The sequence below is a fragment of the Ictalurus punctatus genome, chromosome 16 (genome assembly GCF_001660625.3).
Source record: "Ictalurus punctatus breed USDA103 chromosome 16, Coco_2.0, whole genome shotgun sequence".
NCBI classification, from domain to species: domain Eukaryota; kingdom Metazoa; phylum Chordata; class Actinopteri; order Siluriformes; family Ictaluridae; genus Ictalurus; species Ictalurus punctatus.
In genome coordinates, this window is record NC_030431.2 from 17,273,221 (window position 1) to 17,299,651 (window position 26,431).

General features: G+C 39.4%; 1 protein-coding gene across 1 annotated transcript; it reads right to left on the reverse strand.

Annotated features, from left to right (window-relative positions):
- Positions 1 to 525: 525 nt before the first annotated feature.
- On the reverse strand, positions 526 to 22,581 carry prrc1 (proline-rich coiled-coil 1). The gene is made up of 9 exons (XM_017489825.2): positions 22,431 to 22,581; positions 17,191 to 17,303; positions 11,043 to 11,438; positions 9,413 to 9,558; positions 7,858 to 7,960; positions 7,555 to 7,718; positions 5,877 to 5,980; positions 4,982 to 5,084; positions 526 to 2,600 (listed from the first exon to the last, which is right to left on the reverse strand). The coding sequence occupies exons 2-9, from the start codon at positions 17,285 to 17,287 to the stop codon at positions 2,391 to 2,393; spliced, it is 1,323 nt and encodes a 440-aa protein (XP_017345314.1). The 5' UTR covers positions 17,288 to 17,303; positions 22,431 to 22,581; the 3' UTR covers positions 526 to 2,390.
- Positions 22,582 to 26,431: the final 3,850 nt, after the last annotated feature.

The following is a 26,431-nucleotide window of genomic DNA, read 5'->3' on the forward strand; positions in this document are numbered from 1 at the left end:
GGTTCTCTGAGCTGATGAGACCAAAAAAAAAAAAAAAAAAGTTTTTTGACATTGGTACAAAACCATGAAAACACCAGTGAAGGCCCACAGTGAAACATGGTGGTGGTGGCAGCATCATGTTGTGGGGATGCTGGGAATCTGGTCAGAGATGTATGGAGCCAAATACAGGGCAATCCGAGAAGGAAACCAGTTAGTTACAGTCTGCAAGATACTTGAGACTAAGGCAGAGGTTCAGCTTCCAACAGTACAACAACCCCAAGTATACTGCAAAGCCACACTGGAATGGTTCAAAACCATGAATTTGAACGTGTTAGAACGGCACAGTCAATGCCCAGAAATCTGACATGCATCAGAGCTTCTCTCTACAGAGTATTTAGCCTAATTTGGCCTCTGAAAACCATATTTGTTCAGCTCAGCACAAACATTTCACCCTACATACTGTGTTATGACCACTTTTGCACTCATTTGGTCCAAGTAACCAAGTTTACTGAAACAAAAGCCAATAAAATAACCACATGAGGCATGTTTACTGAAAACATCTTTACTCTTTTGCAGACAAAAGGCACCTTTAGGAAGTACAATTACTGGAGGTCCAAAAGATATTCATCCAAAGGTGTTTTAGAAGAAAAGAAAAAAAGACATTATGTTAAAGGCAGTATCTGTTCTTCCTCTTCATGCTCAGATCTCTTCATTTTCTCACATCACACAACGTATACTCAACGCCTTACAGTGATTTTGGCCTCAATAGTGAACAGTACACAACTACATCTTAACACACAAAAAAGGATCTTTTACATGACAAAGTTCTCAGAGGTCATACACAGAGTCGTTTAGATTTCCCCAGGATTCTGCATCACTCTTAGTGGCTTTAGGCTATCTTCAATGGAAACTGAAATCTGAAAAATGAACACTGACAACCTTCACAAAATTTTACAAGTTCCATGGATAAGATGCTTTAAAAACTATTTTGGTTCTGTTACTTCAGCAAATAGGGGCTAGAAATGAAACACCAACATGCCAAAAATAACCCCCAGGGTTTTTTTTTTGTTTTTGTTCTATAAAACACGAATGTCATTATTGTCAACTATACCAAATATGGCATCATGACAGAGCAAAATGATCATCCATTTTCATTAAAGTCTTGTTTTAGTTCGTATTTGTAGAGGCAAATACAAGATCTACTTTAAAAGGTAAGCATTTAGAGCACATGATTTGCACAAACTTTAGATTATCCACCCTTCAGACTAAAGAATAAAATCGAACTATTTAGGCTTTTACAAAAATTTCATAAACAAATCTCTAAGCAGCAAACCAGGCAAAGGTTCAGAGTGTTTAAGAAAAGTGAAATGCATTTTTCTTTAAAAAGCACTTGCACTGAAACAGTTTACATGGCCTTTGGTAACAGAAAACAAATATTTACTTTAATATAATACAATCCTGAGTTCAATCAATTAATTCAAAATGGATGGACTGTATGACAAAAGACTCAGTACAAACTTCTACACATTTTAAAGATCACTGATATTTCATAAGAGTAGCCAGTACTCTACTCATGGTGAAAGCTGATAAAATAACTACTGACAAAATGCAAATGAGTGCATGTACGTAGGACTGAATTAGCATGGGAATAAAAGTATGAAAACTATTAGAAAACAGATTCAGAGCTTAACGTAGTCCAAGCCCTGTGTTTTCGTTTTCAAATGATATTTTATGCTTTTCAGGCCATTGTTACTTGAAAATAAAATGATACATGAAACGATTAGTAGTTGAATAATCTACTAACAAATAGAACAGATGGATTATTTGTATTAACAAAAGCTACAGTCTACTGTAGAAACCGGTTCAGGATCAAATCCCGCAGTCCTTGTTCCATTGGCAGTTTTTACGGTTCCTGAATATTTCAAAAGCAATAATTAACAATACTGTTGTTATTTCTGTCATGACACACGGCATACTTTCTCAGGTATAGAGAAACCGGTACCAGTATCTGGTATTTGCAATCTAATTTCACATCAGGATGTTATTTAAGGCCATACTCCCCAGTGTTGATCTGAGCTTGGTCTCACCATGCTTCTTCTCCAAAATATCAGTAAACTCAGGGAAAACCTCCAACTGCATACGATACATGTCAGGGGCTAATAAAATCTAGCACATTTAGAAGCCTTATTCCACCATTGTAATGTTGGTAACTTGCTTTTATACATGTGCATAAAAGATGGACCCAACCCTGCTCAGAGATCTTGAGCAACTTTGATTAATTTTTAAATCGAGACACTGGATGCAGCAATGACACTATTTTTTTTTTTTTACTTGAGACACTCAAAAAAGTGCCATTTGCTGACAGGCAGTGTCCATGTTGTTCTGAGAGCAGAGTGGGTGTTTAGATCATCTTATACCATTCTGGGGGGCAGCTGCAGTTTGTACGTGCCAGCCAGAGCTTTGGCAGCGCTGTAGATCATCTGCCTGCGGGACATGCCGGTGAAGGCCTGGTGCCAGTCTGTGCGGCTAACATTGGGTATGTTCCTCTCTAGCACCTCGCCTACGGTCACGAGCAGGCCGGACCAACGCAGACTGTAATCTGGAGGGGTGAGAGAATGAGCCTGCAGGAGAACAGTGAACAGACTGATCAGAGCACTTGAACACCATAGAACTACTCACTAGAAAAGGGGCACAGAACGGCAGAACAAAAGGTCAGATATTTAACATCTTTTATACTTGGTTAATACATTATTTATTCATAGTGATAGTGAATGCACTCTACTGCACCACAGTAATAAGACAGGAGAACTTCTAACAACCACCAAATACAGTATCAGTGTTAAACATGTTCAACTTTATAGTTTTTTACACTCAATCTGTTTAGACAAGTGAAACTATTATAAATTATATATACACACTACCAGTTAAAAGTTTGGAGACAGTTGACTGAAATGCTTCTCATGATCTTAAAAACCTTTTGATCTGAAGATGTATGATTAAATGTTTGCAATTGATGTTGTAGACAAAAATATAATCTTTCATTAGAAAACTAACATTTTATTTACAAACAAATAAATAAACAAACAAACAAACAAACAAACAAATATAAATATATATATATATATATATATATATATATATATATATATATATATATATATATATATATATATATATAAATATAAATGGATGACTTGAAGCGAAATATTCTGAAAAGCAGCCAATAAGTGTCTAGTGTAGGTGGGAACTCCTTTAATACCGTTTAAAAAGCATCTCAGGGGATTACTCAAGAAACTGATTGAGAAAATGTCAAGAATACATTTTGGGAAATCCTAGGCAAAAAGGGTGTCTACTATGAAGAAGCTACTTTTGACCGGTAGAGTGTGTGTGTGTGTGTATGTGTGGGTGTGTGTATTATATAAATATATAAAAAATATAATATAATATATATTAATATAAATATAGAATTTATTAATATATTACTTAGACATGTGTATGTTGCTAGGTCATTTTCAATATTCTTTTATTCCTCTACAGTTCATTAATTTTTATCCTGTTAATGTTGAATAGTCCTGAAGCTTCAGACCTTCTCTGACAAGCCAGGAGAATATCTGTAAGAACATCCTTAAGAATAATACGTAAGGGATAATCCATGCCTAGGTGTGCTTTGCACGATTTTAATGCACAACGTGGAGGCAAAAGAACCACATGGCGCAACTAGCATTATCCTGTGCATTATCCTGTTTATACCGTAGTCACATGCCAGCACTGACAAGGTAAAGCTGTCGTTGATGTTTACAGTGCAATATCTGACTGAAAGGATAAAAATAGCAGTTCAGTTTTCATTGGTTATTTTATATCATTGTTAGAATATCTAGAATTCTGCCTAGAATTTATTGAATGAATTATAATAAATAGTTATTTTAGAGCGAGAGAGAGCGAAAGAGAGCGAGAGAGCGAGAGAGAGAGAGAGAGAGAGAGAGAGAGCACGCACGACTGTGCGTATGAATTACCTGCATCTGTGCTGCATGTTTACTAATAATGAAGTTATGAGTTTAACTACTGTAACTCTATGTTACTATGGTTACAGCTGTTTACAGGCAGCACATTCATTAAGAATAGTGACTAAACTGATTGTAAATACCTGTGCATCACACGGTTAGAAAGCACACCTTCCAGCCAATCAGAATTGAGTATTCAGACAGACCATGGAATAAAGCAATGTATAATGTCTCTGTCGCATTTAACTCAAACACAGTTTTCTAGTACAAGTCTGATTACTGCCAAATATGAAAAGGGAAAAACTGCACTTAAGATTCAATTCCAGCTGTGTTGCAGGAGCATCACGGACATTTTGACAGCCATTATCTGATTACAAACTGAATTGATTAGGATTATGTTCTTTTTGCTCGGGCCAGTATCTAGCCAATAACTTTATCAAAGCCAAAACATGGCTTTGACTGTTTCACATCAGCAAAATTTTAAAACATCTTTAGGTGACTGATTGTGTTTAATCACCATATTGTTAAACTGTCATCTCAAATAACATATTTGCAGGAAGAAAGCTTTGGGAAGTATATATATATTTTAGTATATACCTATATACACACACACTCCCCCATGCACTTTATTAGGAACACCTGTGTATATACACACACTATATAGCTTGTGTTATGCCCGGTTTAGTCGATTAAGATTGACTAGAACTCCTCTGACGGGGATATGAAAGCTTGACATGATGGAGCGTTTTTTTAATTGCTGCATCACTGGACAGTTTGACAGGTGGGGTTTCTAGCAGTATGCATGACAAAGTTACATCGCACTTCAAATGAATGATACAATTCCAATTACTAAGGCTTGGCTGAGGCTGTCAGGAACACAGCTGGGAGCAACATCGCTAGCTTGCCATATTTACATCTACATGTTTATAGTGCATCAGAGAGCTTTGATGAAGCGTGTGCTGTAGCCAAAGTATGCTGGCTGCATAAGTAATGCCTCATACCTGTTGTACGTGTTCCAGAGCTACAGGAGTAGTCTGTGTGAAAGTTTCGATGTGGATACCGTTGCCAGGGTCATCCAGAATCAGACAGCCAATGTCAAACCACCTAGAGAAGAGAAGAACAACTTTATCAAAATGGGGCACCAATAACAATGACAGATAGTAAAGTTAAACCAAAGGACAAAGGCGATGAATCATCTGGAACAGAAACTATAATCATAGTTCACAGAAGGACAAAAGTGGTGGTTTGGTGTCTGCCTTTAATTAACACTAGTCTCTGGGAGAAGCCACTGAACACGATATTCACCATTACACAGCAACAATACCTGGACATCGAGAAACGTTAAGTCTCCCAGGCGTTCTCCGATTTAAACAAATCAGCCTTGCCATAATGGGCACATGTTCAATCTGCGTAGCCAGCTTCTGCTGTATAATGATAAAGAGATATCAGATCAGGGTGTCTCGTCCTGGCCTTGCTTACTTCATCTCTTTTTAATGCCACTCGTAGACTTGCTCTGGACATTAGTATTCTCCATACACATCAGAACGACAGCAGGCAATCTCAATACAACTTTCCGCCGCTCTCACCAGCTGAACACGCAGTCACATTCTTGGATCCGATACAAAGGGTGTCGTTTAAACCGAGGCGCTATTTTTTAAATAATTACAGACTTGACACCTTTGATAAATGTCTTTGGAAGCAGCATCAGTGATAAATACACTTTTGGAAAGGATGACAGCTAATTTGGCTTATAAACTGTCACCTTGAGAGACTGTTTCGCACAGGGTAACTGGACGAAATTACAGGGAGACGAAAGGACAGATGTAGAGAGCAAGGACAAATAGAAGTCGACTCTGATAATGCAATACTTGAAAAGGATGGGTTCTTTCAGCTCACTTGTCTGGAAAGAGCTCCGCTATGAAGTTCTCCACAGACACCACGGGCTGTTTCTCGTGGATTACGGCGGTACGGCGTAGACTGTCGATACGCTCCTGAGCCCCCTGCAAAGATGGAATAACACGCATATATGAGACTGCGGTACTGTTTTTAACCATTCATTTTTCACACACAATTAAATCCCACAGACCCAAGGGGGCAAAAAAGCTCCATGGTGTTTGCTCAGTCCCTTGACTAGCATCCAAAAGTGGTGCCTAAAATAATAATAAAAAAATACATATAATGCGCTAGATAGTGAAGTGCATTCATATCAGGGATGCACCGAAAATGGCCTTTTCGGTTTTGGGCCAAAAGAGAAAAAAGGCAGAAAATATGAGGTGGAAAAATATACTGCCACACCCCGCCCCTCAGTGCTCAGATTTCACTCTCGATCTAGCTGATGGTTATCGCTGCAGTGCAACGTTACTAGAGCCGCAGTTTAAAAGAACATTACTTTGACGTGGAGAAAAAGTAGCGTGCACGGGAAATGATACAGGTAGAACTGGAGGTGGTGAATGCATCGGCTGAAAGATAGACACACAGCACAGGGCAAAGTGAGCCAGAGAAACGGGTGCGTACAAGTGATGAAGAATTGATTAAAGTAAAAAAAAAAAAAAAAAAAAAAAAAAAAAAAAAAAAGGCTAATGTTAATACAATTATACAAAAACCTTTTTTAAAATGGTTTTCGGCCAAGTGCGTCCTGAAAGTTTGGTTTCGGCCCAGAATTTTCATTTTCACACACACCAATGGTAGCAGAGCTGCCATGCAAGGCACTAGCTTGCCATCAGGAGCAACTTGGGGTTCAGTGCCTTGCTCAGGGACACTTCGATATGTGGAGTCATGTGGGCCGGGAATCGAACCGCCAACTCTACGATTAGTGGACAACCCGCTCTACCACCTGAAATACAGCTGCCCACAAATAAAATAAAAAAAAAATAAAAAAAATAAATAATAATAATAATTATGTAAACTAAAGGAGTAGAGCTTTCTCCCCTACTTTGTAGGTCATGAACCTACGTCTCTGCTAAACATAAAAAAATAAAAAAATAAATGAATAAAACACTAATGGCCTAGACATGAAATCTGCTTGTCCCAGGCATCTGGGCTAGTGATTTGTCAATTTCTGTTACTGGTCTGATATATAGAGTATTGTTTTGCCTTATAAAGTTTATTGGCTAATACAATATAAATACCACTACAGGATTAAAATATAGATTAAAATAAAAACGGTATATTGTTAGTAAATGATGTCTTGCAGAGTAAAGTACAAAAAGCAAAAAAGGAACCAAGGAATACAGTTCTTTGCTGTAGTATCCATTGCTGTGTTTAAGGAACATTTAAATGCATAGAAAATACGTACAATATTAAGGTTAGTACAATATGAAGGCATATCAGCTTGCTACTAATGAAATAAACAAAAAGAAAAGAAACGTTTCTGGCCCCGTTTTCGTGTACTTGATCTTTTACAGGCTTATTCATTTGTTTTACAGGTTAAAAACTGCGTTGTGTTAAAGGTCACGGACCAAAACGCTGGGGAATGTTTATGTTTCTAATTCAGGAAAATGACACGCCCGATCAAAGGAGGTACAGCCTCATTTAAGATTAGACCACAGCAGCTACAAATATGGAAGCGTCTCACCTTGACTCCGGCAGCGTAACCCACTGGCTGAGGAGCAATATTGGATTGGCTTGCCTCTCCAGTCACCATGGCCATGCCAAACACTTCCTGGAAGGCATCACGCACTGCCCCTACCTTCACCTCCTTATCAGACGTCACCACAATGTCCAGATCACCTCCTGATTCTGTCACATGCAGTAAAGATCAACGCATTTTGCATTACTAAGCATATAAAAGTGGATTCGCTCATCATACGCTGTGTGACTTTTATTCTACAAGACCATGAGGAAAAATTTGAGAGTGACTTTTAGAAACGAGTCGTACTTATGTATGGAGCCATTCCAGGGTCTAACGTGGTGATCATAGACTCTACAGAGTGCTTGGTTCTGTCCAGGACTGTCTTCACCATGGGGTTACCAGCCACACCCTGAAACAATCATACAGATCAGATGGCAAAATTCCCATCTAGCAGCTAAAAACAGTACAGTATACCAGTATAAATGAGCCACTGGAAGAAATGTGTTAACACATAAATGAGTGACTTTTAAGGTCTCTTAAAAGCTTTTTTCCCCCCTTCCCTTCATAGCCACACACACACACGTCTGGATTGTTCAGCTAACTTGTAGCTAAATAAACAAAAACAAAAAAAAACAAAAACTAGCAAGCAGCTGAAGGTCTCTCAAATCCAGATGACAAACAAAATAGTTACAAAGCACACTAGAAAATAAAGGATTGGAGTGTTGATAGGATTAAAAAAAACATTAATTCACTATTTTTTGCACTGTTGCTAGTTTGTGGCACAGTACCTCTTCAGTGTACAATATCAAATATTTTAGTATATAGTCATGGGAAAAAGAATCTAATAACCTCAGCTGACCCCCCCCCCGATTTCAATGTGTGGTAATTTTTTGCCAAAAAGTGAACCAACATTCAGAAACCAGGTGAGGAAAAAATAAGTGCACCCTATTTTGTGAAAAGACCCTTTCACACTGAGCGCTATGTGATGAAGCGAAGCGAACCGCAGATGAACGGTGCTTTCACACTGAACGCGAAATGAATGATTGCCTTCGGCTAATTCTCGCCTGCGTGATACGTGGCGCTGACTGAGAATGCATTTTAACGCCTGCACACTATGTAGCGCAACCCACCATTCAGCTGATCGGCCTATTGTCTTTGACTACTGAGAAGAAGAATCATGTAAACGTTGGGGCGTAGCACCACAAGGCACACAAACTGTTAAGAAGCACCTTTAATATCTGTATACCATGTTGATATTTCTGTAAAGCTGCTTTGAGACAATGTCTATTGTAAAAAGTGCTATACAAATAAAATTGAATTGAATTGAAGAAGCACAGAAAAAGAAAGAAAACCTCTTTTTTTGGCGATGTTTTTGTAGTCGCTGTGACCCATCAAAAAAGCTCTCTGTTCTCAGACACTAATGATAACAAGAACTCAATATCCATTCTCTTCTCTCTTCCGGAATATTTTTCTTCGGTGTTTACACTGCTTTTCAAAACATCTTTCTCGCACCCAGTGTGAACAGCTCCATAGGGATCTACTGTTTCGGTTCAAGAGCACCATCACATTGCACATTTGTGTCGCTTAATTGCGCTCAGTGTGAGAAAGGCCCTGAAGTCAATGTTGGTTTAATTTTTTTGGGGAAAAAAAAAAAAAAAAAAGACTACATATTGAAATCTGTTGTGTTTTTTTATTTGTTACGTTATTTGTTTACAGAAGTTGGTGAGGACCAAACAATTGATAACTAAAAACGTAGAATTAGAAGAGTCTTATGTTTTCCCCACGAATGTACCGTTATTAAGGTCCAGGTTTTGTATGAGCAGGTTTACTAACAGCAGGGTTTGTTTTTGTGGCCTCTTACCTTGATGAAGCCCCATAAACCACCTCCAGACGTGCTGTCTTGTGCAACTCTGGGATCATCATGATCCTCTGGGAAAGTGATCGGAGAGACAACCTCTAAACCACCAGACATCACTGGCTGTTGCATCATAGGGTTTGTAACCACACCTAAAGACCGGTCACAACATTGGTAAACAGAAAGAGAGAACAATTATTTACAAAACTTTAATACAAACAGTATAGAGAAAAGCAAATGGCTCTTAAATCACTTCTGACCTTGGTAAATGAAATGTTTCACAAATCTTGTGCTTTGTCCCCATGATTATTTTATCTGACAGTTCCCTCCTCCCCTTACCCAACATATAAATGAAGTGTGAATGTTAGAAAGTGGGGCGGTGGGTCATTAATGCGACTCGATGGCTACACTAGGCTGAAATACGTAGGTTCATTCCTTTAACCCCTCGTCTCTCATCAACTGAGCCAACAGCCTCCAATTCAGCTTCTGAGCCCCAGTTTTCAGCAGCACACCACCGTCCTCCGATTTAATTACAAACGACAAATCTCTGCATGGTTTTCAGACCCCGGCATCAGAGTTTCTGTTACCCGGTAAATACCGGGTTTTGAGCGGTAAAAATACAAAATGCCTGATAAAACAAGTTGTCGGACAAAAAACGTCTGGTAAAAATATTAACACGAAGCAGACGTGAGACAAAATACATTTTGCAGTTGCACACCTATATAAGGTGTCTGTGCAAAATTAGTTTTTTCACGTTTCTCCTGTAATGGGGATTCTGATTTGATCGCATTAATGCAGCCTTGTGTAGCCGCCTTCAGGAGGAAAAGGTCACCCTGCTGATGCACATCCCAAATGAGTGTGGGAAATTATACATGTTTTTGTTGCTTTAATATTTCTTTGTAAATGAAAATACGCGTCAAAATATGTGCAGTTTCATGTTTTGAATGTTTGCTTTATTAGATGCTAATACCACAACTGTCTTATCATTTTGAATAGTATTAATAATAATAATAATAATAATAATAATAATAATAATAATAACAACAAATAATACATTTTTATCTTTTAGTTGACTTGATCGTTTTTGTTGTTATATCGCTGCAACACATCTGGGTTGGGTCGGAATGATGAGGCGGGAGGCTGAAGACTGAAAAGGCCTTTTTTATTCTCTCTATTTCTACTTTTACTTTTCAGTGGACTCATTCAACCATGCATGCGCGCACACACACGTCTCTGTGCTGGTCATCTCCCTCTTTCTCGCGCTCGATCGTTACGGGGCACTGGATACACAGACACACACAAGTAAACTCGGGCTAACAGCTGACTCTTGACCACGCGTCCACCACCACAATCACATATATTATGCATAGTCCAAAACTGTACAGTGCAAAATATGCACCAAAATGGGATGACCGGATTTTTTTTTTCCCGGTTTGTCCAGTAAACTTTATCATCGATAGACACGTTGGCCAGCACCAAAATTTCTTAGTGGAAACTCTGCCCCTCGTGTACATGTAGACAGAAATATTATAATCTACCATATTCTATTACAGCAACGGTAATGAAGCACTGCATAAGCCCGACTGTGTGCAAGGTCACAAGATCACTCAGTAATCCACTAATGTAACATCCCTACCTGGCACGGGTGGCGCACTGGAGAAGCTGGGCATCAGTGGAGTCTGTGGCGTACGGCCGGCATGTCCGCGGGTGATGTCATATGTTACATGGCCACTGAAACCGGTGGTGGGCGGCCCCATTGGCGGCGCAGACAGCACCGGGCCTGGAGGAGGTGGAGCACTAGGGGAGGTATATGGACTGCTGAAATTCACACCAACACCCAGAGAAGGAGCAGGCACCGGAGAGGCTGTGGACAGCGGCTTCATGGGGCTGAGCAGGAACGGGGGAGGAGGGGAGGACTGAATGGGTGGCAGGGTGGACGTCACTGCTGTAGGGGGTCCTGGTGTGGAGAAACTCTCAGGAGCAAAGCTGGAGATACCTGTGGTGCTAGGAAGGTTCAGTGGACTAGAAAGACCTAAAAAGAAAACAAATAATGCTAAATTGCAGTAATACAAGATACAGAATACACAACATCTATTTGTGGTGATAGCTCAGTGGTTAAGACGTTGGACTGATCGGAAGGTCATGAGTTCAAATCCCAGCACTGCCAAGCTGCCACTGTTGGGCCCTTGAGCAAGGCCTGAAACTGCTAGTTGCATAAATAAGATAAATGTAAGTTGCTCTGGATAAGGACATCTACCATATGCGGTAAATGTAAATATATATGTACCATATATATGTACCACATGTACCACCTCTTTCATAGGTGGTACATGTGCATATATTTTACAACTTTCATACACAAATGTGAACATTATTAAAACAACTGTTTGCTTACATTTGTGCATATATTTAGTCACAGCTATTGCAACTTAAGCTGTGAATGTTTTATCAGCAGATTGGCCCCACCCACTGATTAAACCACTACTAATAAATGTTTGCCAAAGTTGGGTAAATATACCTGCACAAGTCCTAGTGCTTTCAGCTTAGTGCTTCTTGACACAGGTATAGTTCAGGAGGAAATTTGGGATAAAGCAGGAATCAACTGTCCCAATTATCATCATTGAGTAGGACTGTACAAGCATTATAGGATATCATTATTCCTCTTGGCCAAACCTATCCAAATTCCACTATACAGATGTGCAGTAGAAACATGAGAAACAGGAACTCCACACGGTCGCTGGTTACTCTCCCCTACCCACCCCCAATGTCAATAGCTTGACTGCATTCTGCTGGCAGTTAAAGTGCTATCAGAAAATAAATTAGGGAAGCGGTAGCTCAGCGGTTTCTGATCGGAAGGTTGTGAGTTCAAATCCCAGCACTGCCAAGCTGCTACTGTTGGGCCCTGGAAGAAATCCCTTAACGCTCAATTACTCAGTTGTACAAAAATGAGATAATATTAAGTCGCTCTGGATAAGGGCATCTGCCAAATGCTGTAATGACATGCAAATTACACTAATCCCAAGGGTTTCGATTCTGTGAACATACGGCTGACGTGCAAGATGCAATTGTTAAATGCTGAACATAAAATTTATTAAAAATGACACAAATACAGAAATATTCACCAGGACAGCCGAATATAAGAATCCTTTTAGCTACCTTTTGAAAGGATGCCTAGATGCCATACACGGTCAGTTGTGGGCATGTCCATGTTCAAATGTGTTCAATTTATATTTACTTGAAGGTTTCCTATGTGCAAAATGAATGAATTAGGGAATGAATTCCCTAAATGAGCAGGTGCAGAGTTGGGGAGCAGACTGGTATTAGACTGAACCCCTTCAGCAGCATAGACCCGTTTTCTTTCATTTCATTCCCTTTCCCCCTGCATTTATCAATCAGCTGATATGGAAACATTATAAAACATAAAAAAAAAAAATCATCTAGTTGAAACCATAATGAATAAACAGTTGATATAAACCAGTTTTGCGATAACAGTCTTTTTATGCAAGATACTACTGCTGCTGATACTATAAATATTACTACTACTACTACTACTACTACTAATAATAATAATAATAATAATAATAATAAAACAAATAATAATCAAATACAGCACCACTGGAAAAAGACATTACATGCGCATTTTGTCATAGTTAAGAGTCTGCTGAAGACTGGTGAAATGATTAGCACACCCATCAATGGGCATTATGGGCAGTGAAATTTGGGAGTAAGTCACAAAGCTGTGACTGTGACACCAGCTGAAAATATTTTTGCCCAAAGCTACAATGACTCCTGAGAGGTTGTGCAGCTATAAGGTCTCCTCAAAGTTAGTTAACCGATACATTTTCTGTATGAGCCTCCAGACAAACACTGCAGCTCTACTGCCAACATTAGTGTGATATGCTGGACTCCTGCAGCAGCTAGACATCAGTTAATCATTTACAGATAACAGCGTTCCTCAGGAATACATTACCATTTACTTTTATAGTGGCTAACGATTGAATCCGAAGCAAAGTGAGGCAATAATTTAGTCCAGGCATCTAATAGTTAACTCAAAAACATTTTAAATCACAGAACCTGTATACTAAGCTAAGCTTGTTAAATAAACACAGCAAATCCCACTCGTGCCTATTTGCTAGCTGGTTAGGTACTAAAGTTGGCGGGAGGACATGGAGGATTTCCAAACTGCATAGTAAATGTATATTCACAGACACTGCCATTTTTATATCTGACTGCACACTTCCAAGACTTTTTTAGTCCGGACACACAGCTCGAACTTGCTCCCCAGAAGGCGTTTGTCCCACGTCTGTAAACAAACAGAGATGCGCTATCTGCTGCCGCAAAACTTGAAGCATTACATCATCACAGCCTGGTTTCCAGATTGAGGTTATTTAGTGGAGTTTATTATAACAGAAAAGGATAGATGAAATCTCGAATGAGATGTTCAAAAAGCACAACTGGGTGTGATGGTCAGGTGTCCACAAACATTTGGCCATATAGTGCATCACACTATAGTAGCGTTTAGCATTAAATGTGGTAGTAGCTGTTTGCGTAGTAGCTTCCTACATGTTACTCAACTCGCAAACCACCCAGAATATGGAAAATATGGCTGGATTTTAAGTTGTCCAGAAAGCTTAGTTTACTTCATTGTCTCATGTTAAACGGCAGCCTTCATCTAAAATACGAAAACACAGCATTAGTCATAATGGGGAAATTGGCAGTGAGAAATCCTACATGGCTGAAAACAAGCTCTCGGCTATATATTTAGCTCCCAAGACTCGTCTTGAATGCTAATGGCTGTTGTGGAAATCAGTCCAGCCATTTGGCACATTCCCCATCAGACTGACTGTATCAAAGGGAAATACATAAACGTAAAGCATTACAATATATATATCCTGAAAGACCAGAAGCAAGAGCAAGCAATATCAGGGAATTAAATAAAAAAAAAAAAAGCTGCTGTGAAATGACGGAAAACCCGGCACTAATGAGGAATTGAGAGTTCAGTAAACGAGATAATGTGTTACAAAATAAAGCTCTTTATTTAATAAGACTCATGTCAGAACCGGTAAACATTAATACAGCTAATATGCCATTTCATTACTAATTGGCTCTAATGAAAAGACTGCTGTATGCAGAATAAGCTTCATATAAAATTCAATTTGATTCATAATAGTGACTCCACGAGTCAATTAAATTCGATTCTGAGAAACATTTTGAACAAAATGTTAGTGAAGAAAAATTAGGATTGAAAAGACTTTTTTTTATTTCTGAGTCATAAACAATGTGTATTTGTCTGTATAAATGTAAATAAATCAAAAGTTGATACAAACAGAAGTTTTATATTATAAACAAAATGCACAGCAGGTTCACCATATCCTGATAATAAATAAATAAATAAATAAATAAATAAATAAATAAACAAACAAACAAAAAGTCTCTGACCTGGGGAAAACAATTTACTGTCACCTGCGGCGACATTTATACCGATTTTACAAACTCCAAAGTCGACTAAAACGCCCGCCTTCCATAGCCACTTCCTTGGGTACTGTAGCAGGCTTGCCACAGTGAAGAGCTCTTCCTAACGGTTATATATGATTGTGTAACCAGGGCAGTGGTGGCTTGGCGGTTAAGGCTCTGGGTTAGTAAGTCGGAAGGTCATGGTTTCAAGCCCCAGCACAGCCAAGCTGCCACTGCTGGGCCCTTGAGCAAAGCCCTTAATCCTCTCTGCTCCAGGGGCGCTGCTCATGACCCTGTGCTCTGACCTGACATGCTGGGGTATGCAAACAAAAGAATTTCACTGTGCATATGTATAGCCTAATATCATAACCTAAAATGCATGCCGTTGTTGTGATATGGTGCTATTGGTCACTTTGCAAGTGCAGATGATTCAGGGCTTTCCGCAAAAGAATGGGATCATGTGACCAACATGCTCTCTATATCTTTTAGCTCTATGGGTTACACAGATCGGGACCTCTGGTGTTCAAAACAGTGCAACTGCATTAGATATGTTACTAATTGAACACTCATTTGATGTACAGTCATATTTATGTATGATGATGCAGCATTACACCCCTAATATGATTAGTACTACACCATATATTATCATATATATGAGGAAATTATGCTATGACCAGGCTTGTCAGAGCTGCACAATCAAAGCAGACCAATTGACAAGCAGTGCTAAAGTGGTTTCACTGAATCCTTTAGGTTTCAAAAAACAAACAAACCAAAAACTGAATAAAAGTAGGGATGCACCGAATGTTCGACAACCGACATTAAGTAATAATAAGTAATAATTAAGAACAAGTGAGAAGGCCGAATAAATTTGACCCAACAATGACGTGTTCGAGGACGCGCCAAATAGCCTAGCAACCAAAGTGAGATGCGCGAATTTCACGACCTCCACTTCTGGCAGCGCGCTCGGAGCGATGAGGGGGTACGTGCATGCACAAGCTACGTGCACGAGTGCCTGCTCTTCGGATGTTGACAACCGTGACATTGTTTACTGGACGTGGACATTTGTTTTGTTTCTGTTCTAGAGTATTCTGTCCCGTCGCGAGACGTAAGGGAGTAGAGTATGGAAGCAGGTAAAGATGTATTTATTTAAGGGAACATAACATTAACAACGTATCTAACTATACTACATCTACTACAATACTCCGCGAGGTGTACAGGGACGCGAGTGGTATATATCCCCAATATAATCAGCCGTATAGAACCGAATAGTGCCATTTTTTGCACTCTTGTCGATGCACTTTTTAATGCACTTTTTTTGTTGTAGGCTACAGAGTGTTACATTCTTTCAGCGGGCAGTTATAGGCCTAACATAGTCTATTCAAGGGGGCTCAAAGATGACCACATCAAAATATTTTTATTTTACTCATTTATTTATTTAGTTATATTGTGCCTTGTTGGTAGCCTAAGCCTGCGGGAATGAAAAAAAAATGTTCAGTATTAAATAAATATTTTGAAATTGTAGTTTTTGTAATTGATTTTTTTCTTTGAAAAGCAAGACAAAATAGTAAAAAGCACATTTTGACTACTTAATTTATGCAATGGTGAAAAAAAATGGCAAAATAAATGGAAAAAACGTGTTCGGTATTCGGCCAAGTTCTTCATTATATTCGGCTTCGGGCAAGAATTTTCATTTCGGTGCATCCCTAAAAAGAAGTGCTGGGAAGATTAAAAGTAGCACAGTTTTTGAAAAAAGGAAAGAAAAAAACAAAAACAATCATTATACCTGTCAATACACTGCTCTGAGCAACAATGCTAATTTACACCTGATTTTGGGAAGGCAAAATGTATTACATCGTACATTACAGTATATAATCAGCTGCACTTTTCAGTTCTCCACCCCTTTTTTTCCACGAACTCCCACCTCCTTAACGAGAAGTGCATTCTGCATGTAAATTAAACTTTAGATTTAAGCTTGTAAGCCACTTTTGTACATAGCATGCAAATCTTTTTTTTTTTTCCATACAGAATGTGTCTTAATTGTGCCTGGAAATAGTACAAACAGCTTATTAAATCTGGCCCTAATCGACATCACCGGCATCAGAAATAACTTCCTGAAGGTCATCCTTCCTCAGCAATCAAATTTACTGCCTTTATATGTGATTAGTGAACAACCAGCAGACGTTCCTGCTGCGGCATAAACACAAAACCCCTGATTAAATATGAATGTCCCATCATCATGACTAAAGAAAAAAAAAGGACAGAGGCTATTAAAAAGGACAGCTTAAAGTATGATTTTATTTGATGTGATAAAGGCTCTGCTCAGGTCTTACCTATTGTGAGAGGAGGTGGACTGATGGCGACAGCAGCACTAAGGGGAGGTGGAGGAGTGCTGGGTGGTGTGGTCTCTATTCCACTCTCTTCCATCATCCTTCCGTAATCTTGCCTGTCGTTTGAGGAGGGGGAAGAAAAAAAATTCAAATAAAAAAATATGTTTATAGGCTTCACTCACCATGTTGCACACTTGCATTGTCACAACGGATCATACAAGCAGACTAGAGCTCAAGTATTTGCTCCCATCAACAACAAGGAATCAATTCTTCAAAACAGAATTATTTTGTCAAGAACAATACTGGGTCATTTCAAACAGCCTGTTAAGTAATGAGGGAAGTGGAAGCTCAGTGCTTAAGAAGTTGGACTGATCAGAAGGACTGCCAAGTTGCCACTGATGGGCCCTTGAACAAGGCCCTTAACCCTCAGTTGTATAAATGAGATAATCATAAGTCGCTCTGGATAACGGCGTCTGCCAAATGCTGTAATGTAATGTAATGCAGTGAAAATATCAACATAAAATTTAAACTAAATACAGTATCCCCTGACTGACCATCGCGAGTATAGAGTGGTTATTTGTGTTGATGTGGCCATTTTCCTCTGAACTCTCATCAACAAGGCGTTTCCACCCACAGAACTGCTACTCACTGGATGTTTTTTGTTTTTTCGCACCATTATGTGTAAACTCGGGAGTTTACAGAGTGTGTACGAAAATCTCAGATCAGTAGTTTCTGAAATACTCGATCCAGCCCTTCTGGTACCAAAAATCAGGCCACTGAGATCGAGACCAACCCCCTCCCCGGTGTTTGAACTGAAGCTCTTGCCTTGTAACCGCATGATTATCTGCACAATATTGGCGCCGCATGATTGGCTGAATGCATAATTGCATGCACGGGCAGGTGTACAGATGTTCCTACGTGGCCGGTGAGTGTATGTAGGTATGTATTTACTCTGGTAGAGCACCACGCTACTTTAAAAAAAATTTTTTTTATTTATTTTATTTGCAGGTGCTCATCTCCACAAGCACAGTGAAGTACGCAGGTCTACACTGATTACTTGAGTTACTGACCTGAATATTTCTACATGAGATAATTGAAGCCCATCCTTTTTAACAGCGCTATATCTGTAGGAGAAGCTAACTTGGGTGTAGGCATTTGGGTACCGAGTACAATAGCAAACATTATGATGTTTTAAATATACGCAATTTATGAGCGCGCGTGTCTGATTTTGCTTGTGCGGCTGCTATTACTTTTCTCCACAGAAGGAGAACGGTGACATAAATACAGGCTGAGAGGCTGTTCATCCTGGAAAGCTGCACGCCGTCTGCAAAAGGGCACAGCCGAGCTAGTTAACATGGTCCAGCGACATATTAACACGTATTCCAGTCCCCTCCGGAACTATTGGAACGGCAAGGCCAATTCATTTGTTTGTGCAAAACACCAAAGTCATCTGGATTTGAGATCAAAAGACGGATATGAGATGAGAGCTTCATATTTCAGCTTTTATTTCCTGGTATTTGCATGTAGATGTCTTAAGACAACATTTCGTATCAGAAGGTTGTCGTATCAAAGACAACCTTTCGTATCAGACCAACCAATTTCTAGGCAAGCAAAAACATTGGAACGTGTGACTAACAGTTGTTTCTTGCTACCAAGGTGCACCCTGTTAGATTGATTCCTTAAATACAATAAATAGCACTGAACATCTACTCTTGGTTTAAGGTTCGAGTTTTACCTGTAAAGACTGTTTGTTAAAGGATAAGCCAACATGAAGATCAGAGAGCTGTCTATAGGAGAAAACTAAGCCATTTTGAAGCTGAGAACAGAGATGGGGAAAATCAATAAGAGACATTGCACAAACAAATTGTTTCAGGCCCTGTTAACACTAGTGCGTTTCTGTTTTTAAAACGCATAACTTTTGCAACGGTTACACCGGTCATCTACACTACTCTGGCGTTTTCGACCCACAAAAAAATGTAGACTTTTGGAAACGCAGAAGACCCCGTTTTAATTTGAAAACTCCAGGCTTGCGTTCCAGTGTAAACGGACCAAAACGAAGACTTTAAAATAAAGGCATGGTTCCGCCCACATTTGCCTCCTGATTGGGTCTTCTGGATCGTCGCGTATCCTTCCCTGATTCGTCAAGCCCCTACCATATGACCATTGCACTACCTTGATCGTGTACACAACAACAGGGAGACTGAACTGCAAGCTTTGCTGGCTTTGTTGTCATTCTTAGCAGCCACTGTGCAGTAAAATTCTGTGTTTTATAATACTGCAGCAGTAGTAAACACTGGTATTTCTTCTTGGGTGTTAATTACCCACCGAGTCTCATTGCAAACTAGTAACCTGAAACTGTAAATGATCCGATCGACGGTGCTTCCTGAGCAGTTTGCTCGTGTACATTCACAGCGCATCTCCAGTCAGTGGAGGTTAGCATCTATAGTGCATGACCGATGAAGAAGACAGTCTGCTGGAATAGAGTAATGCTGCTTAAAGGCATTAACATGGACTTATCTCCTAAACTGATGTGTTGCCAAATAGTCCATGTTTATTGAGCGCATAATGTATCCTGCTGCCCATTCAACCACTTAGAAAAAAAAATCAAAACATTTTAATTTAATTATGCAATGCATTTTCAAATAGCAACTGTGACCCAAGTGATAATTGTAATTCAAATCGTTATCAATTACTTGCTGCCAGTAATACATGGTGACACTCTGCCCACTCTTTCAGCCATCTCAAACTTATTTACACTTGTCTGATTAGTGAAGAGAGGCTCAGGCACACACACACAGCACACTCTCTATTTTCTGTTAATGTACAAACAGCTACTCTTCTAATGACGTTTTATTTTAGATGAACAAATAGCGTTTTTTTTAATAAACAGATATAGGCACTGCTGTTACTCTTGCAGTGTAATTTAATCAAAATGTTTCCATGGAAACCCACTTTTAACATCTGAGCTGTTAATGAATGGTGAAGACAACAAACTTAGATTTAGATTTTCACCTGGATAATATCCTGTATGATTTCTGCCTGCTCTACCTTTTCCCTGTAGAGAATGTGCAAATCTTAAGTAACTTGGAGAAGTCATATTTTTAGGAGTTTTTGAAACACTACGTTTAGTGACTTGAAATACTGCTATTTAATACGGAATTGAAACAACAACAAAAAAAAGTCAATAGTATCTCCGATAATTATAATGTAAATATGAATTGAACTGATATCGTCGGTACAAGATTCCAGCCCAGCTTCACACCAGCAAGCGACGGTTCATTTTCTAAATACGTGCACAACATGGAGCAGCAGAAACTCCAGCAAGCAACAAAGTGCCATTTGTATCTAAAGTCGCAACTGTATGCAAATTAGGTATGATGTTGTAAAGCGACAAATCCAAACAAATGGCCGATACATACGATATCAGTGACAATATAAAACACAGTACCATTCACCACTGTTTTTAGCTACAAGCGATAGCTATGATCTTGAGAGCCTCAGAAACACAAACACTGATCTGAATTTTTTTTTAATGATTTTCTGTAACCAAACTAGTTCCAGATTGTAGCAGTACAGTAGCTCCTCGTTTATTGATAAACTCCTCCACAGCTTCACGTCCGCCTTCCGCCGTACTTGTTTTCGCTCTGCACGTGAACTGCGAATGGGTTGCACACCGTCGCTCACACAAACACGTCATCAACTAGGCTTTATCGTTATTATCACGGGAAGACTAATTCTTACTGTTGGGAGAATTTCTACCAGTATATCGCAAACGATAAGATATCGCCCATCCCTAGTTGTAATTTTATCTGTAATGTGATAATACATCATTTTCGATTAACAGAATATTACCATACACAAAGTATGTATTAAAGGACACATTTATTCAGGCACAATACAGAACCACTCGTTAAGGAGAATCCTTACTCCCTCGGTGCATGGCTCACATTTAGTATTGGCTCCGCTTGCTTGGAACCTCGAACGAGGTGGTACTAAAAAATAAAAATAAAAAGTACCAGGTACTAAGTATTATCCACAGTGGAAAAGCCCCCCAAAATGCGATCAGAGTCGAGTCGAACCGTGCGGTGGAAAAGTGCCGGGGGAGAGAGAGAGAGAGGTAATAGACCCCAGAGTAATTGAGACAATGTAGGTGATAAGATGCATAGTATGACAGGAAATACAATAGTGTTAGTCTTTGCTATTCATAACATGTCATATTCATCAACCACCTCAGTCTCTACCATCAGGTCTTCTAAACATCACCCAAGTATATTTAAAATCTAAGGACAACACTGTAGAAAGTATCAGCTCTATAAGCCCCTGGTTTAGATAATGCTCCTCTTGTGGAGACTTTGTAGTGAGTGAGTATCAGTTCAGCAGCATGACCTGCTTCAGGTCGAACAGAGAATACAGGATGTAATTCTCTAGAAAGGCAAACACACGCCCCTGGCATATGGCCTACACACACATGAAAATATTTTATTTTGAGTGTTTAATACTCAGGAAGCGCAGACTGTTGCCCTGCCATGACCCTAACAGATGAAGCAGCACTAGCTTCAAGATTTACCCTTATTTTTTTATTTATCTTTATTATTTCATCCCCCCCCCCCCCCCCCCCGAAGTCAGTCATACGTTTCTGTTTGTTTAAGATGCAATTAGCCTTCGTGTTGCCACGTATTCAATGATTCACACGGGATTAAACAGCGAAATAAGCTCTAAAGCTAAAATAAAAGCATTCCCATCGTACTGAGCTTTTTTACCGTTTTAAAAGTCAATCTCAACTCCCAGCTACTGCACTTATTTACGGAGAACTACTGAATAAAATGTTCTAGTTAAACTCTATGGAAACTGTAAGACTCGGTCTGAGTCTCAAATACGTCCCTGATCACTATATAGAGGCACCTCGAACAGCCTGAGGTAACGCTTTCTATATCCTACATAGTGAACTACATGTCTACCAGAGAGCCGTTTGGAACACATCCGCACAGCTAACTAGACTCTGGAGTCCATATTTCATCTGCAAAATTGAATAATACAGCATTTTGTTCTATTTCAGAGTCAAATAACAGGATTAGTTTATCGTTATGCATGGTGTTATTCTGTTTAGCTAACTAACTAACTAAGAGGATGACTAGAGCTGCCACTTAGCCTGTTAGCTGAGTTTACGTTACTTAACAAGATTACACTCTGTACAAACAAAACATGCTATGAATTTTTTTTTAACGACAATGACGTACTCTTACCTGACACTATAGTTTTCTTAGGCAGTACGTCTGGGTAAATGCGAAATTACATCCAATCAACTCCAGAACGAGAGCCAAACTCGATTAACCCTGTCGAAAATGGCCGCGTTAGAATGACGTCGGCAATTGCCACGTCTGAAGTGAAAGTGGGCGGGGCCTCAAGTGCAGGCGCGTGATGTGAGTGGCTGCGTCCGAAACCGCATACTTACCTACTATATAGTAGGCGAAAAGCAGTACGCCAGAGGGGTAGTATGTCCGGATTCTCAGTAGGACAGAAACAGACTGGCATAAAGTTGGCTTGACGTTGGACGTTCGATATTCGCAGATTAAGGGACCGTCTCTAAAGGTACATACGACATTGGTATACACGTTTCTAACTTCAATAGTATTTAAAGGGAATGACTTACAGTCATAAAACCAACTGTAAAGTGGTCGTCTAGGTGTTAGGTATGACGCACACTTTTTACATTTTTGATATTTAATAAAATAAACTCAAATAATTTGTAAATTTGCCAAGCATTTCACTACCACATGAGCTCGTACACAAAATGTACCATAATTTAAAGCTCAATAGCATTTGAAGGGAATGACTTACAATCACAAAACCAACTGTAAAGTGTTCCACTAGATGTATACCAATGTCGTTTGTAACTTTAGAGACGGTCCCTTAATTTGCGCATGTCTGCGAATATTAAACGTCCAATGTCAAGCCAACTTTATGCCAGCGAGAAACAGTAGGCGAGAAATAGCGTGCTGCTGCAGTATGCAACCGATGGGCACGATGTGCAGACAAGAATATATATATATATATATATATATATATATATATATATATATATATATATATATATATACAGTATCTCACATTTTTGTAAATATTTGATTATATCTTTTCATGTGACAACACAGAAGTAATGACACTTTGCTACAATATAAAGTAGTGAGTGTACAGCTTGTGTAACAGTGTAAATTTGCTGTCCCCTGAAAATAACTCAACACACAGCCATTAATGTCTAAACCTCTGCCCAATTAGCCATTTTCCCTCCCCGGTGTCATGTGACTTGTTAGTATTACAAGGTCTCAGGTTAGAATGGGGAGCAGGTGTGTTAATTTTGGTGTCATCACTCTCACACTCCCTCATACTGGTCGCTGGAGGTTCAACATGGCACCTCATGGCAAAGAACTCTCTGAGGATCTGAAAAAAAAAATTGTTGCTCTACACAAAGATGGCCTAGGCTATAAGAAGATTGCCAAGAAACTGAAACTGAGCTGCAGCACGGTGCCCAAGACCATACAGCAGTTTAACAGAAGAGGTTCCACTCAGAACAGGCCTCGCCATGGTCGACCAAAGAAGTTGAGTGCACGTGCTCAGCGTCATATCCAGACGTTGTCTTTGGGAAATAGATGTATGAGTGCTGTCAGCATTGCTGCAGAGGTTGAAGGGATGGGGGGTCAGCCTGTCAGTGCTCAGACCATACGCCGCACACTGCATCAAATTGGTCTGCATGGCTGTAGTCCCAGAAGCCTCTTCTAAAGATGATGCAAACAGTTTGCTAAAGACAAGCAGACTAAGGACATGGATTACTGGAACCATGTCCTGTGGTCTGATGAGACCAAGATAAACGTATTTGGTTCAGGTGGTGTCAAGTGTATGTGGCAGCAACCAGGTGAGGAGTACAAAGACAAGTGTGTCTTCCCTACAGTCAGCATGGTGGTGGGAGTGTCATGGTCTGGGGCTGCATGAGTGCTGCCGGCACTGGGGAGCTACAGTTCATTGAGGGAACCATGAATGCCAACATGTACTGTGACATACTGAAGCAGAGCATGATCCCCTCCCTTCGGAGACTGGGGCGCAGGGCAGTATTCCAGCATGATAACGACCCCAAACACACCTCCAAGATGACCACTGCCTTGCTAAAGAAGCTGAGGGTAAAGGTGATGGACTAAACCCTATTGAGCATGTTTGGGGAATCCTTAAACGGAAGATAGAGGAGCACAAGGTATCTAATATCCACGAGATGTCGTCATCATGGAGGAGTGGAAGAGGACTCCAGTGGCAACCTGTGAAGCTCTGGTGAACTCCATGCCCAAGAGGGTTAAGGCAGTGCTGGAAAATAATGGTGGCCACACAAAATATTGACACTTTGGGCCAAATTTGGACATTTTCACTTAGGGGTGTACTCACTTTTGTTGCCAGCGGTTTAGACATTAATGGCTGTGTGTTGAGTTATTTTGAGGGGACAGCAAATTTACACTGTTACACAAGCTGTACACTCACTACTTTACATTGTAACAAAGTGTCATTTCTTCTGTGTTGTCACATGAAAAGATATAATCAAATATTTACAAAAATGTGAGGGGTGTACTCACTTTTGTGAGATACTGTGTGTGTGTGTGTGTGTGTGTGTGTGTGTGTATATATATATATATATATATATATATATATATATATATATATATGTGTGTGTGTGTGTATATGTATGTATGTATATATATATATGTATGTATGTATATATGTATATATGTATATATTCTGAGCTTGTCTTAACTTGTTTAAGATTTTTGTGTTTATGATGACGTTCAAGGTCACATGACAATGCTAACATGGCAGATGTAGTCATAATACACACAAATACTGATTAGTACGTACTGTTTCCATGGCAATGCAGTACATTCTGTCATAGTATGCGATTTCGGACGCAGCCAATGTGTTATCATCCGTAGGTATTCATTTACATGGAAAATAAAAACAATCACTCATTGTAGTTCATTCACCAATTATAGGAACAGCCAAATTAATCGCCCATTGATTATATGATGAATAATAAGATAAGCCCGTTTTCTCATCCGGGTGGAATTCTATAGTTTCACAGCTGAGAAAAAACTAAAATAAAACGCATAATAAATGGGATATTCTGGGATATTTGAACTAGCGATGGGAATTTTTTCAGTGAGTCAGATATTGAGAGAAGTAATGAGATCGTTTGGCCCAGCTGACCAATAAGAGCCTCCCATACAGCTAATTGCTATTTTCTAGCAACAGCATTACTTTGCACTGCATTTTATAAAATGTGTTTCAGTAATTAGTCTAAATTAGCAAGACATTACAACCCTGCTGGAACCCCCCCAATAGAAACCCTCATAGAATTTGTAATGGATTTAATGGTTATAATGGTAATTGTATGGGTCCCTGTTTGTTGCCTTCTACTGGTGGCATGTTATGATACCATTAAGGACTTACGCCCTTAATACGTCCTACTACATAAGGGAAACCATTTGGTACTGATTTTAATGGTTAACAGCTGATGGTTTGTAATGGTATTTGTAGTGAAAACCATTAAAATTTCTGATGGTTTCAATTTTTTTTTTTTTTCCAGCAGGAAAATACGCTTTCACATAAGCCCCCAGGTGAAAAGTGTTTTCCATGGATGTATCCAAGCGGTTACTGACAATAAATGAATAAAGGAGTAATGACATACATCTAAGAAAGAACGAAAGAAAGAAAGACCTCACATACACGAGTTAGCGTTCAAACTTCATCAAAAAAGGCAAGGCAAAGTCTCACAAAATTAATGTTTATGACAAATAGTGATTTAACTAAAATATTTATGTTTTAGAGATCTGGAAAAGTTAGACAAAAGGGCAATACTTTCAAATGGCCTCAGACCAACTGCAAAACATAAAAGAGATACCACACTACTGCTGCAGTCTGTGCCTGAAGAATAAGCAGCAGTGCTTTGTGGCTTGAAAGGCTGTCCCTCTAGTGCCAATCCAACAACCTGATCCTAAATGTCAGCAAGACAAAGGAACTGCTTGTGGACCTCCAAAGGGAATAACGGAGGACATTGAGCATTTAACAATGGATATTGCCATGGAGCAGCTTTAGAGAAATATATAAATTCAGAATATACATTTAAAATTTATGAATTTGTCCCTAAAGAGGAAGACAGAGCCAATGGTGGCAAGGAAAAACTCCCTGAGATGATATGAGGAAGAAACCT